Raw genomic sequence first — 15,000 nt, 5'->3', positions numbered from 1 at the left:
TTGCATGAGATTCTTGCTTCATACATGTTACGTTTTCTTAGAAATGAGAAACTATAACAAAAGTAAGCATTTAATCCTCCACTTCCACCTGAAATAGGGATGGCCACTATTTTCACACCACATACAATATTTATAGGGGATGGAATTTGACCTTGTTGAGTTTGGTTGATGTTGAATTATTACAGGGCATTTTACAGGGCAGTATACAGTATAGCATCGTTGCCATGGGGATAGTACCAACCGACCATGTTGACCATGTTACTACCCCTATAACACTATGCAAGACACCATATAACAGTGTTGACAAACTCAAAAAGCCATAATTTAGTTTCAACATAGGAATCTTGACATTCTTGTCACCCCCTTCAACACCAGATACAAAGCCAAAGCGTTGATGTGTGTGTTCCAGTGCAGCTGTGTGTTGTCAACCAGTCGCCATTTTTGTCTCCAAAGGCTTCAGTTTCTCAGTCTGGCAATTCTGCCCTCATTAATGTCTTTAATATTGTTCTGGTTAGGAGGGCGAGGGAGCATAGCGATAGACAGAGTATGGGAGGGAGAGAGAGAGAGTGGTAGGAGAGGGAGAGAGAGCATGGTGTGTGTGTGTGTGTGTGTGTGTGTGTGTGTGTGTGTGTGTGAGAGAGAGAGAGAGAGAGAGAGAGAGAGAGACGGTAGGGGTGTGTGTGTGTGTGTGTGTGTGTGTGTGTGTGTGTGTGTGTGTGTGTGTGTGTGTGTGTGTGTGTGCGGGTGTGTGTGTGTGTGTGTGTGTGTGTGCCTTGGGTGTGTTTGGGGGGGGGGGGGGGGGTTGCAGCCTACATAATCCATGGCTTGCTTTCCACCTAAGTATTCTGAAAATGTGTTTATTAAAGCCAGACCGTGCATGTGTATTTAGAAAGAGGGGAGACAAGTTGGGAAGGGGAGGGTGTAACGTGGGAGAGAGAGAGACATGGAGGGAGGGAGAGAGGGGGGGAGGGAGCGAAAAGAGCAATTTAGTGTGAAATAAAACACATGCACGCACACACACAAACACACACACACACACACACACACACACACAGTCAGTTAAACATGCCCTCGGTTTAGGTAGAAACAAGAGGGAACTGCCTGGCAGTAGTACATACGCACATTTCCTGAGCTCAGACATAATAATTGTGTGCACAACAACCTGTTTTATAAAACGTGGTGCCAAAGCCACGTTATGCCAAGTTCAAACACGTCAAATCTGTAAGTTTGGGTTTTAGAATTTTCACTACAGTTGGAAAGTGTGAAATTAAGTTGGGCTAGGTAATTCAGAAAACAATATTATCACTTTAGGCATGGGGAAAATAAAAACAGTATTGATAACTATCACGATAAGCATATGTGTTTAAAATACCATTCTCAACAGTCTTACAAGTCATTACAATGAAGTATATGGGAATTTAAAGTATGGAATCACACTTAAACTACTTTACTTTATTCTTCAAATTTCAGATTTGGATAATGTTAAGGTTAATGTTAATGTTAAGGATCTTCTCATCGTAATTAATGAAGGTGATGTAATACCATTAAAACACGATAAACGATAAGATTGAATTACCCTCCAGCCCCAAATTTAAAGTTGCAATGTGTAATACGTAGCTTAAAATAACCAGGACATATTTATAGTCAATGCTGATTGATAGTGACTTCAATAATGTTATCAATAACATCACACCCTACAACTGATATATTCTACAGATTAAAACTGCTTGTCCGCACCCCTCTCTTTGTTTACAAGACTTGTACTATTGACACTCCCTAAACCCCTCCCACTCACTCCACCCAGCTAGCCGAGCTACGCTAGCTCAAGTCTCACAGATGAACAGTCCATTTGAGTGGACATAACACCGTTGTTGAGGACATTTATTCTGAAAAGTCTCTTGTAGGGGCTCAATCTCAATCCTGCAACTTTAAGTATTTAATTAAGGGTATGCCGGGTGGTTGAGTTGAGGTATTTGGTAAGTTTAGATGTGTGTCTGGTGTGGGTGACACCAGGCCTCTCTCCCTCAGTATGAGAGACACAGAGTCGGCTGGCAAAGGCAATCGCAAAAATGAACTATGAAATGAACTAAAATGAAAAATGAACTACCATTAACGTTTTTTTAGGGGGGATTTTAACATTAGAATGCCCCTATGGCATTGCACATACTCATACACACATCACACCTTACCACTGCTGCCCTGTACACTCCATACGCTACATCACATGATATGCAAACCTCCTTTGAACTGGCCAAATGAGGTGCCCACACACCCAGAGAGAGAGAGAGAGAGAGAGAGAGAGCGAGAGAGAGAGAGAGAGAGAGAGAGAGAGAGAGAGAGAGAGAGCGAGAGAGAGAGAGAGAGAGAGAGAGAGAGAGACAGACAGACAGACAGCTGTATAGATAGAGATAGATTGATAAAGAGATAGAGAGATGGGAAGATAGAGATTAAGATATATATACATATATATATATATATATATATATATATATATATATATATATATATAAATACAATAGTTAGATAGAGACATAGGTAGACAATAGAGAGAAGGATAGATGATAGCTAATAGATAGAAATGGGTATACCTATCCTAATATAAGTGCCCTGATGCTCTCCCGTTCCCCCTCCCAGTTCCTCCCAGTCCCCTCCCAGTGCAGTGGCAAGCGCCCCCCGGAGGCTGAGGGCTGATGGAGCAGCAGGCCAGAGGAGACAGCGTCAGCCCCGAGGGCCGGGGGCCGAGGGCCAGCCCCGACCCCCCCGGCCGCCCCGGGGTCACCGGCAGCCCGGCGGAGTCCCGGCCCCAGCGGCACAACGGCGCCGCGCTGCGACCGCTCAGGGGCTGGGCGACGGGCGCCAGCGTACCCCGTAGGGAAACACACACCTCCTGCTCCTGGAGTGGCACACACACACACACGCGCGCGCACAACGACGACACACAACACACTGGAGGGACAGAGAGAGAGAGAGAGAGAGAGAGAGAGAGAGAGAGAGAGAGTTTCTACTGTTAATGAGGAGGAAACTCAGAAAATCAGTGTGACTGAAACCACAGCAACACACACACACACACACACACACACACACACACTCATGACTCTACGCTAAGGTGACTTACAGCTGGTAGGTTAGTGCCCCTACAGGAAGAACAGCTCCCAAAAGTTATCCAGCACCACTCACACAGTGAACAAATAACACCCAGTACAGACCAGCCCATAGCAGTAGCATTAACACCCAGTACATCCCAGTACAGACCAGTACAGACCAGCCCATAGCAGTAACATTAACAGCCAGTACATCCCAGTACAGACCAGACCAGCCGTAGCATTAACACCCAGTACGTCCCAGTACATCCCAGTACAGACCAGACCAGCTGTAGCATTAACACCCAGTACATCCCAGTACATCCCAGTACAGACCAGACCAGCCGTAGCATTAACACCCAGTACATCCCAGTACAGACCAGACCAGCCGTAGCATTAACACCCAGTACATCCCAGTACATCCCAGTACAGACCAGACCAGCCGTAGCGTTAACACCCAGCCCCTCTGCAGGTCTCATGATTCCGCTGTTCTGCGCGGTGGAGCGTGCCGGCGCAGGGGGCGTGGCCTGCGACCAAGAGGGGCGTGGCGAACGACACGCTGACTTCGTATTGGTCGGTCGGGACGTTCTCTTCAGCCGGCTGGTGGAGACGGCCGTGTTGGCGCTGGGCTACACACACTCTGCAGCCATGCAGGCCAGGGGTGAGACACACACACACACACACACACACACACACACACACACACACACACACACACTCTGCTGCCATGCAGGCCAGCGGTGAGAGCGCTGGGGGAGACGGGGGTATGGGAGTGTGTGTGTCTGTGTGTTCCTGAATGTTCCTGAATGTATCGTTTTCTGATGATTGGTCCAATATCAATCACAGATTGTCACAAAGTGAATCCCTATTTAACACATGAATGATCACTTGGAAATGCAATAATCATGGTAGTTGTCATTAAAGGTGCCATAACATGCCACCAGGTGTGGTGTGATTAGCCGTTACAAGCCGTTTTGGATATCAGCCCCTTAACACATCACAGGTGTGCGTGTCCACCTAGATGTGTGACGGATAGATGAGCAACGTTTGCTACAGTCCACTGGGTAGGCTGGTAGACTGATCTATCCAGCACACATCTAGGTGGACACGCCCACTTCCTGCCCCCATATGATGTAATATGGGGCAGATTTCCAAAACGGCTTTGTAACGGCTAATCACACCACACCTGGTGGCATGTCATGGCACCTTTAACAGTCAGAGTCTGTAAATGACAGACTCTGTCTGTCTGAATTAATTGTTTTACTGTATGTAATTGTACTGCATCTGACAATATCTAATCTTTCCAGAGTCAAGCTGTCTCTTGACTTGTAAGCGTCTTTATGATGGGCTAATGTTAATGTTAATTATAGTGTTGTAAAGTCTTAATGATGACTTGGTGATTTTTATGATGGTAAAAAAAATGTACCACACCCAGTCAAGTCAGAAATTTCTCTGAGATTCGCAACAAAATGTTACTTTATGTCAACGAACAGTTAGCTTAGCGTGGCCAAGCTAGCCTACAGTCTTGACAAACATAGAGACAGAAAAACAGAGCAGAGAGAGAGAGAGATTGAGAGAGAGATTGAGAGAGAGAGAGAGAGAGAGAGAGAAAGAGAGAGAGACTTCACCTTCCTCTCCTCTCCTTCTTTTGGTTCCTCACCTCTCCCCTCTCCTCTCCTCTCATCTCATATCTTCTCCTCACTTTTCCTCTATTTTCTCCTCTCTCCTCTTCGCCTCTTTTCTCTCCTCTCTCCTCTCCTCTCTCCTCTCCTCTCTTCTCTCCTCTCCTCTCTCCTCTCCCCTCTCCCCTCTCCCTCTCCCCTCTCCTCTCTCCCTCTCCTCTCTCTCCTCTCCTCTCCTCTCTTCTCTCCTCTCCTCTCTTCTCTCCTCTCCTCTCTCCTCTCCTCTCCTCTGTCTCCTCTCTTCTCCTCTCCTCTATCCTCTCTTCTCCTCTATCCTCTCCTCTCTCCTCTCCTTCCCTCTCCTCCGCCTTTTGTTCTTCAAAACAGGCAATTTTGTGATTCAAACAAATCATTTCAGACCTGACCTCAGGCATTCCTGGCTTGCCCACAGCGTGGTCATAACCACTCCATACCTTCTATTTTTTTCTGACAAGGAAAGTATTTTTAATCTCTCTTCTCCAGCACCCAACAGTTTCTCTCAAATTGGCTCAGATGATAATGATGATGATAATGTTATTCAAGCTCTTATTGTCACTTATTGTATTTAGTTTGAACCAATATTTGACACCCCAGGGTAGAAGCAGGTCGGTGACCATGGGGTCAACCGAAGTGTAACTAAGTTTCACCCTGTTTGCTTTCTTTCTTTCTTTCTTTCTTTCTTTCTTTCTTTCTCTGTCTATCTTTCTGTCTTTCTGTCTGTTTCTTTCTTTCATTCTTTCACACGCTTCAGTGCTTTAAGCTCTGTATAAGAGTGTATAAGGGCTGTACTATCACTCAGACCACAGCTGGATTGAATGTTATGTTTCAACTTGTATGGGCAACATGCATGTGATGTACACGCTTAGCTTTATCCGTGCCGTGTTCTGTCACATGTGGGAAAAAAAGTCCTTAGAACATTCAAACGATGACACACATAGTTCTAGAATTTCAAATTTCAGTAACTACTGGAACGTGTGGTCTTTGTGATATCTCCAAGATGTCCGTCCGGATATCTGGATGTAAAGACCAGGCCTCATGTATATATCTCTGATAATCACATAGATCTGGAAGATGTAGGAACAAAAATATAATCACCGTGCATGGAAACTGACAGGTGGAAAACAGCGAAAATTTTGAAAACAGTGAAATAATGACCTAATTATATTTTTTTGGTACGTCAACATCAAAACCATGCTGTCATATTGCATCATATCTTGTTTTGGCTGCAATTATTTTTGCATTTCACTTTTGTTTAATCAACTTAAACAAGAAAGAAAGCTGTGTCTATCACATAGCATGCTCACAAATACACACACACACACAGACACACACAGACACACACACACACACACGCACACACACACACACACACACACACACACACACACACACACACACACACACACACAGACACTCACACACCCACACACACACACACACACACACACACACACACACACACACGAGCGATACAAAATGTAGAAAAATAGATAAACATTATGATCCTGAACGTAAACATACATATATTCTACCTAAAGGTATGATCAGTTAAGCTTTACATTTTTTTCATTTTCTATTTTCTATTCATTTTCTATTGGTGTAAATTATAATATATTCTTGCAATGGAAGTTTTGGCATGTAGTGCGTTGTATGTATGTACATTACGACAGCTGTGGACCCCAGGATGATAAGCTGATTGCCACGGCATCAGCTTATGGAATCCTTTAAATAAACACATTTAAATGAACAAATATACATTTTCAGACAATACTTATACTAATACACACAGATTATTGGCTTCATGCTCTTTGTCAGCAGGCCAGCTAAGCGGCTATATTCTGTAAGATGAGTGTCAGGTTTGCTGCAGCCGTCTCTCTGTCTGTCTGTTAGGGTTAATCATTAATGGGTCCATTCGGATCATTAGTCAGATGAAGTTTGTCCTGACCGGTCATTCCCAGACCGGTGTGATCCTATCCCACACGTAGCAGCTGTAAGCCGACCTCATAAACACATTACTATTTATTCTGTAGTATTATTGGCTCATCTGATGGGGCCATTCATTGATTAGAAAGAATTACAATGATGTTACTGAAGTATAATCACACACATACACACACACACACACACTGCATAGATGGTGGCAATGACATATGTATGTATGTGTGTTTGTGTGTGTGTGTGTGTGTGTGTGTGTGTGTGTGTGTGTGTGTCCTCCAGGTATCATAAAGGTGGGCAGTTGGAAGCCCATGCCGATCCACTTCCTGACGGACACCCCGGAGGCCACCGTAGCAGACATACTTCTCGACGTGTACCACATGGTGACACTACAGATACTACTGCACAGGTACTCCCACTAGTACTACTGGTAGTACTCAAAGTACTGCTAGTACTGCTACTTATACCACATGGTGACCCTACCAGTACTACTGCACAGGTACCTCTATTAGTACTATAGTACTACTACTAGTACCACATGGTGACCCTACCAGTACTACTGCACAGGTACCTCTACTAGTACTATAGTACTATTACATTTACATTTAGGGCATTTGGACATGGTCACACTTATACTACTGCACATGTTTGTTTTGTGTGTGTTTGAAAGCGATATATATATATATATATATATATATATATATATATATATATATATATATATATATATAGAGAGAGAGAGAGAGAGAGGGAGAGAGAGAGAGAGTTAAAGAGAGAGAAAGAAAGAGAGAGAGAGAGAGAGAGAGAGAGACTAGATTAGAGAGAGAGAGAGAGAGAAGGGGAATGAAAGAAAACGATATATAGAGAAAGAGAAATACAGAGCATGTGTGTGTGTGTCTGTGTGTGCATGTGTCATATCACCATAGCAATATCATTACTGATATGGTCCAGTTGTAATCACCTTTTTATTGCCTGACTGTCATCTCGGTCAATTGGTAATAGAGATTATCCAGAACCAGGAAGTGATTCTGGTGTCACAGTGTATGTCATCAGATGATGAGGGTTTGAGTGTTTCCATGTCGAAAGTGGAGCATCTGTGTTTCTAATAGCCTAGGTTAATTTATTTATGAAATGAATAAATCACGATGGGCTTATTGGAACATAATGTACAAGGAGCTGCCCGTCACCAAAGCACATTACATTTATAGCACAGCTACCAACAGTGGAGATAATAACTACTTTCTATCTGTCACGTTATTGCTTTTTTATCGACCAAATCAGCTGAAATCATGATTCTTCCGTGTCTGTCTGAGCATACATGTTTTAGGGCATTAAATCATAGCGACTAACAACCGTTCATACACACATTCACACGGCGACGGCAGGGTCAACCATGCAAGGCGACATTTCGGGTTAGGTGTCTCGCTCAGGGAGACCTCGACACTCTATGCTAGGAGGAGCCGGGTATCGAACCAGAAACCTTTCCGGTCACATGTCAACCCCTTCTAGGTATAGGGGCTACATAGACGCTTAAGTGTATTTGACAAGTGGAAGCGGGACAAATCCAACTTATCAAATACAAATTCACAACTGTTAAAAGGCAGAGCTCTGCGGTTAACGGAAAACAAGGCACGCCCTTCGAACGTTATCGACCAATCAGAAATCCACCAATTGGCATAAGCACTCCTAATCCCGCCCCCCCCCCCCCCAGACCACACCCACACCAACACAACTCAAAGCATTGTGCCTGCCCGCCCGATACAGAGTGTGTGTCTCCCTCCGCCTCCCCCTATAGCTTCACCCGGCTGGAGGAGCTGCCGTCGGAGCAGTGGAGCCCGGCCACCGTGCGTCGCGCCCTGAAGGAGCTGCTCATCGGGAGGAGCCCCAGCAGCCTGGCCCCGGAGTGCCCCCTCTCCCAGGTACCCTCACCCACCCAGGGGCCTGCCCCCCCCCCCCCCCCCCCCGGAGTGCCTCGGTTTGAGCGGACCGGTTTACACCAGCGCACTCCCCCACACGTGCACACTCAGATATATACAAGCGCGTACATTGACGCACATACATGCATGCACGTGCATACACACGCATACATTGAGGGACATACATGCACGCACATGCATACATGCACACACACACACACACACATACATACGCAAACACACAGACATACATACATATGCACGCAAACATATACACACACAAACACACTCATACATACGCACACACACACCCACACATAACCACACACACACACACACACACACACACACAAATATACACACACACACACACACACACACACGCAAACACACACACACACACACACATAACCACACACACGCACACACACACACACACACACACACACACACATCCACACTTACGGTTAAGTGTGTGTGAGTATATACTCGCCCACCACATGTCTATCTCATCGTCTGGCCACACAGTTAATGTGCTCTCTGTCGGTCGCCCTCTCTCTCTCTCTCCAGGTCCCACACACGCTCGCACACACACACACACACACACACACACACACACACACACACACACACACACACACACACACTTCCATAATCATCATATTCACACAACACACCCTGTTCCCATTACAGCAAAACGTGTCATTTAGGGTTCTGATTTATACACTCTCATGATGTCATTAGTGATTAAAGGAAGTACGTGGGTGGTTTGGGTGTGTGTGTGTGTGTGTGTGTGTGTGTGTGTGTGTGTGCGTGTGCGGCGTGTGTGTGTGTGTGTGTGTGTTTGTAGCTATGACTCATACTGGTTGATTCCTCCCAAGTTTTCCCATGTCACTGTACGGTAACAATGAAGGCTGACAACTTAAACTTGAAATAAATAATAAATATGCAGGGCTAGTACAGACCACCATCTTCTACTGTTGGCACTGGTGCCACAAACTAATTTTGTCTCACCCCTTCTTTTTTCGCCGCTTAGTCGCAGTATTGGCATGTCCTTGATGTCAGGCGCCATCCATCTGTGTGCACTCATTTAAAAGATGAACTCACTTTGAACACATTGTTGAATGTCTTTATTGGTCTTTTTCTCTGGTACCGGCGTCAGTGCCTCGACATCTCTGTCCTCACGAACCGACTCTTTGCGCTCCATCTTCTCTTATATCCAAAAACCTCTGCCTACTTATAATAACAGGCTGCTAATTAGCTAATATACTCCAGTTCCAATCAATTGATCCCTTTTCTGGTGATCTGTTCTCCAGAATAGTGTGTGTGTGTGTGTGTGTGTGTAATGTTTTGCATGCTCGTATCATGAATAGCACCGGTGCTGCGCTGCAATTTCATTGAAACATTACCAACCACCTTCTTCGCTGTGTGTCTTACCTGGAACTTGGAGGGTTGTGTTACCAATGCGACGCCTCACTCACTCACGCCCTGCATACAGCCTCTCTTTAACCTCCGGCACTGCTTAAAACCCTCATTACCAGCCGTCGTGTTGAGCACAGAACCTAGACCTATAGCGGTCTCTCCCTGTGTGTGTTGTCCTTTCTGCTACGCTACGCTGCCCAACACGGGCTCCCTGGCTCGTCTGGTGTCTGTGTTCAATTCCGTCCGTCTGTCTGTCTGTCGCTTCATCTATCCGACCGTCTGTTATCTCCCTGCCCTTCTTTCTGCCTTTCAATCTGTCTGGTCCGTCCCTCCATCGTTCCGTCCCCTGTATTTTATCTGTCTCCCCTCCTGTCTGTCAGTCTGCCCGTCCGTTGCTTACGCCCTACTAACAACTTCCTGTCTGTCCATCCGTCCATACATCTCGCTCAATCGTCTCCGTCCGTCTGTCTGTCTGACTTCCTGTCCGTCCATATGTCCGTCCCTCTCTCTTCTCCATCCATCCGTCTCTGTCTGACTTCCTGTCTGTCCGTCCGTCCGTATGTCCGTCCCTCTCACTCCTCCGTCTGTCCCTGGGTGTTCCACAGAGTATGGTCTGGGCCATCGTCAGCAGATCCTACGACAGCAGCATGTCTGCCTCTAAGTGCCAGGAGTTTGGCCGCTGGTACAGGAGACACCAGCGCCTCAGAAGTAAGTAAACTCCGGAGGCGGTTAGGGTTGCCATGGCGCCGGCCTGGTGATTATCAAGTATGGTATGATATTTTGTGATGATATCCACTATAAGGTTTTCTGTTGTTTTTTTTTGTTGAATGAATAGCATATCGAATATGTTTGTGTGGAATTGAGATCAGGATTGTGATTTATATTGGTATAGGTCAAAGAATTCAGGGTTTCTTGATTTGGGTCGTATTTGTGCAGTATTTGCATGCACAAACATACACAAAGTTTCTTTGTGTATGTTTGTGTGTGTGTGTGTGTGTGTGTGTGTGTGTGTGCGCATGCGTGTGTGTGTGTTTGACTTCATTCAGCTCACCAGTCCCCTCAGTCGAGTCTGTTATGGGAGGGAGTGACACACACACATACACACGCTCGAGATTGACCCAACCCAAGAGGCAAAGCTATCTCCTCTTGCTCACCCTGAACAAGCTCCGGCCACCCTCCGGTTACCAGGCGGCCACGTGATGCCATTGGACAGCCGATAAGCAACGCAGGAAGTGTATGTGTTGAGGTGTGATGCGGGCCCTTGACTGTGTGTGACTGTGTGTGTGTGTGTGTGTGTGTGTGTGTGTGTGGACCAATTACAGCCAGCTCCTTCTGTCCAAGGGACTTCCCCATCAAGCGGTGGTCCGGACGCCACAAGCAGGATATTAAAGGTGAGTGGAGTGAGTGAGTGGGTGAGGGGTGATAGAGGGGTGATAGAGGGGTGATAGAGGGGCGATAGAGGGGTGGGAGAGGGGTGATAGAGGGGTGATAGAGGGGTGGGATAGGGGTGATAGAGGGGTGATAGACCCTGCACAAATTTTTGTAAAAGAAAGTCACTGTCATATTAATACACATTGATGTATAGTTAACCAAGTCACATACCATGTTCATGTGTGTCAATGTTTGTGTGTGTCTGTGTGTGTGTGCGTGTGTTCGTATGTGGATCCACGCGTGTGTGTATGTGTGTGTGTGTGTGTGTATTTGTGTGTGTGTGTGTGTGTGTGTGTGTGTGTGTGTGTGTCTCTTGCCTCCTGTCCAGTGGAGAGGGACGTGGCAGATGTCCGCATCCAGACCCAGGCCCCTCTCCCACTCCCCCACTCCCCCACCTCGACCTCCCCCTCCCCCAGGGGGTCTCGCCCCCTCCAGAGCCCCCACAAGCCCACCCAGACCCAGCCCCGCGGCCGGCACAGCTCCAGCCCTCCGCCCTGCGCCGGGGCCGGGGCCCCCGCGGCCCCACTCCTGGCCCCGCAGATGTCCCCGCAGCTCCGACAGCTCGCCATGGCCCACCTGATCAACCAGCAGGTGCTTCTAGCGCAGCATCAGCAGCAGCAGCAGCAGCATCAGCAGCCGTCCTCATCCCCACAGTTCCTCAGCCAGAAGTTCCTCCACCACCCCCCCATCAGCCGGGGGGCCGGCAAGCCCCCGGGCGGGGCGTCCGAGCCGGGCCTCCCCCCGTCGGCGGCGGAAGTGTCCTGGGACATCTACCGGCAGGTCCGGGAGGAGCTGAAGAGGGCCAGCGTCTCCCAGGCCGTGTTCGCCCGCGTGGCGTTCAACCGCACCCAGGTACGTGTCGCGCTCAAGGGACGTCGCTCTGGGGGTTTCCGCAGCAGGTGGGCGTAAATACAGATTCCTTTCACAAATCGCAAGATTTAAGATATCATTAGCCTAGTAGGATAATTGCCTAAGTCATATTTTAAGGTTCATCTTGTATTTAGCGTCAAAAGTGCCCAAGTCAAATAGATGACTTAGGCGGATAGTGATTATGGACTGTTAAAAGCACTCTGATTTGCTTAGGCTATAGCCAATGAGGCACAGTGAATCAGCAGCGTTAGGAGCGTAGAGTCAGGTGAGATATCACAATGTGGTTCAATTATGACAATTGCAAAAATATGACAAGGCAATTATGTTATGAGGCTGACGATATTTAAGTCTATTCAACGTTCGAAAAACCATTTTAAACCATTTAAACTCAAACCATTTTAACCGTAAGTACACCATTGGGGACAGAGTAGTATATCTACATCGTCATGACGTCATGAAAACGATCTGGGCATTTCCTTCAAGGCACTTTTTTTCTCCATGGGGAAAAGCGCAATAGTTAAACTAACTTACATTCAATGTAAACAATCTGCTTGGCTGCATTTTACAATATATTGGAAACACATACCAACACATACCAACTGTCATCAACAAAATGTCAAGACACAACGTCAAAATGCAGTTTTTCAGATTTTTCACATTCATTTTTCTCCCAAAAAACGGTTGATGTGCCAGAAGCAAAGCACAAACCCTTACATATAGGCCGCACCGTCCTGTATCCGACATACAGTAATCAGTGAGTCCGACAAAACATCAACATTGCAACAACATTTCATGCTAATACTTCTCGGGGGGGGGGGGGTGGGGGTTGCCAGCACAAAGGGTTGAACCACCACATCCTATAATCAACAAGTCCATGTTAAGTCAAACTAATTTACGTCAGCCTTTCATCATACCGCCTCAAAGGGTGTCACATGACCACGTTCAGACGGCATTTGACAAGGTCGCCGTCCGATGCCGTTACATACCTCTGGCCATCTGAACCATGGCTAATTATTACGACGTAAACCGCAGAAAACGTACAAAAACTCTCAAGCAAAATCATTACAAGTACCGTCGGAGCGGTTTGTACAAACCGGCGATAACATCTGTGATACGATATGCACACACTGTACGTCGGATACAGGACGGTGCGGCCTATATGTAAGGCTTTGAGCTTCACTTCTGAAACATACACCATTTTTTGGGAGAAACATGGATGTCAACAATCTGAAAACTGAATTTTGACTTTATAGTTAGCTGTCATCAACCCCAGATGTTGATGACAGTTGGTATGTGTTTCCAATACATTGTCGAATGAAGCCAAGCAGATTGTGTACATTTAATGAAGGCCATCTTTTTTAACTTGTGCGCATTTCCCCATTGAGAACAAAAGTGCCTTCAAGGATACGCTTATTTAGTTTTCATGGGGTCCTTCAGACAACTTGACAATGACAGCTTCACCTGCGATTGATGTTTAACAAAGCATCTCTTTAAAGCCACATACAACGAGAACAGACAAACGATAGGTCTTTGCACATGCCAATGGAGATATGCTACTTTGTCCCCAATGGTTTACTTTTGGTGTAGGTTTTGTCTGCTGTTAAAAGCAGAGCTCATTGCTATTTTGCACATACTGGGACTTACTGTTGCATATCTGGGTTTTTTTATATTCCCACTTGAATATGTCTATTCCACTGTTGCATATTATTTATTGACTCTACCATACATATTTATACCCTGTGCATCTACTTGCACTCAAACTACCATACAGTATTATATGTATTTTTCACTGTATATATATCATGTTTGTATATATAACTCTTTGCACTTCTGGTTAGACCGTATTTAATTGCACTGCTTGTGCTGCACTTGTAATGAAAATAAAGTGATCTAATCGAAAAAGGGTTCAGATGGTTTCCCCAAAAACGTTCACCTTATCAAACCAGGGAGGCCTTCCCATTGGATCAAACGTGCTCTTTGTTGTGGGTGAGCAGGGCCTGCTGTCGGAGATCCTGCGCAAAGAGGAGGACCCGCGCCTGGCCTCCCAGTCGCTGCTGGTCAACCTGAAGTCCATGCAGAGCTTCCTGCTCCTGCCCCAGGGCGATCGAGACCGCATCTACCAGGAGGAGAGAGAGAGGGCGAGCAACAGCAGTCTGAGTGTTTCACACGGTCAGGTCGCCAGCGCCCCGGCACAGAGGCACACACAGGTACACACACACACACACACACATAAAAACACACAGGCTTATATACATACGCACACACACACGCACACACACACAGATAAAAACACACTGACTTATATACATACACACACACACACACGCACAGACACACAGACTTACACACACACACACACACACACACACACACACTCACTCAAACACGACTAACATACATACATACACACACACACATTCTCAGACACCTCTGATAAACAAACACACAGACAATCAGATGAACACATGCAAAATACAGTGGATGGCACACACACACACACACACACACACACACACACAAACACACACACAGACTGTCAACGCAATCAAAGTAGGTCAAACGTTAATCCGACAGCAAGGAATAGCAATGGTGCCAGGCTCAGTCCTCACCCTCCACCGGTGTGGCTGAACACTCATGAACCCCCCCCCCCCCCCCCCCCCCCCCTTCCTCCTCCTCTGTCCAGAC

The 15,000-nt window shown here is 46.5% G+C and overlaps 1 protein-coding gene across 1 annotated transcript in view; it reads left to right on the top strand.

Moving 5' to 3' along the window:
* Positions 1-2,690: 2,690 nt before the first annotated feature.
* The window catches only part of LOC311369763 (DNA-binding protein SATB2-like), a gene marked incomplete at both ends in the record, with an annotated part of 15,872 nt that continues 3,562 nt past the window's right edge, over positions 2,691-15,000 (top strand). Inside the window, 7 exons of the mRNA XM_084487970.1 lie at positions 2,691-2,868; positions 3,553-3,741; positions 6,959-7,085; positions 8,472-8,595; positions 10,620-10,696; positions 11,862-12,297; positions 14,310-14,522. Of these exons, the coding sequence (XP_084344096.1) occupies positions 2,691-2,868; positions 3,553-3,741; positions 6,959-7,085; positions 8,472-8,595; positions 10,620-10,696; positions 11,862-12,297; positions 14,310-14,522 (1,344 nt within the window). The remainder of the gene's footprint in view (positions 2,869-3,552; positions 3,742-6,958; positions 7,086-8,471; positions 8,596-10,619; positions 10,697-11,861; positions 12,298-14,309; positions 14,523-15,000) is intronic.

The sequence above is a fragment of the Micromesistius poutassou genome, assembly GCF_964030765.1.
Source record: "Micromesistius poutassou genome assembly, chromosome: 24".
Lineage (NCBI taxonomy): Eukaryota > Metazoa > Chordata > Actinopteri > Gadiformes > Gadidae > Micromesistius > Micromesistius poutassou.
Note: the sequence above shows the minus strand (reverse complement) of the source record. Positions and strands in the feature narration are given on the sequence as shown.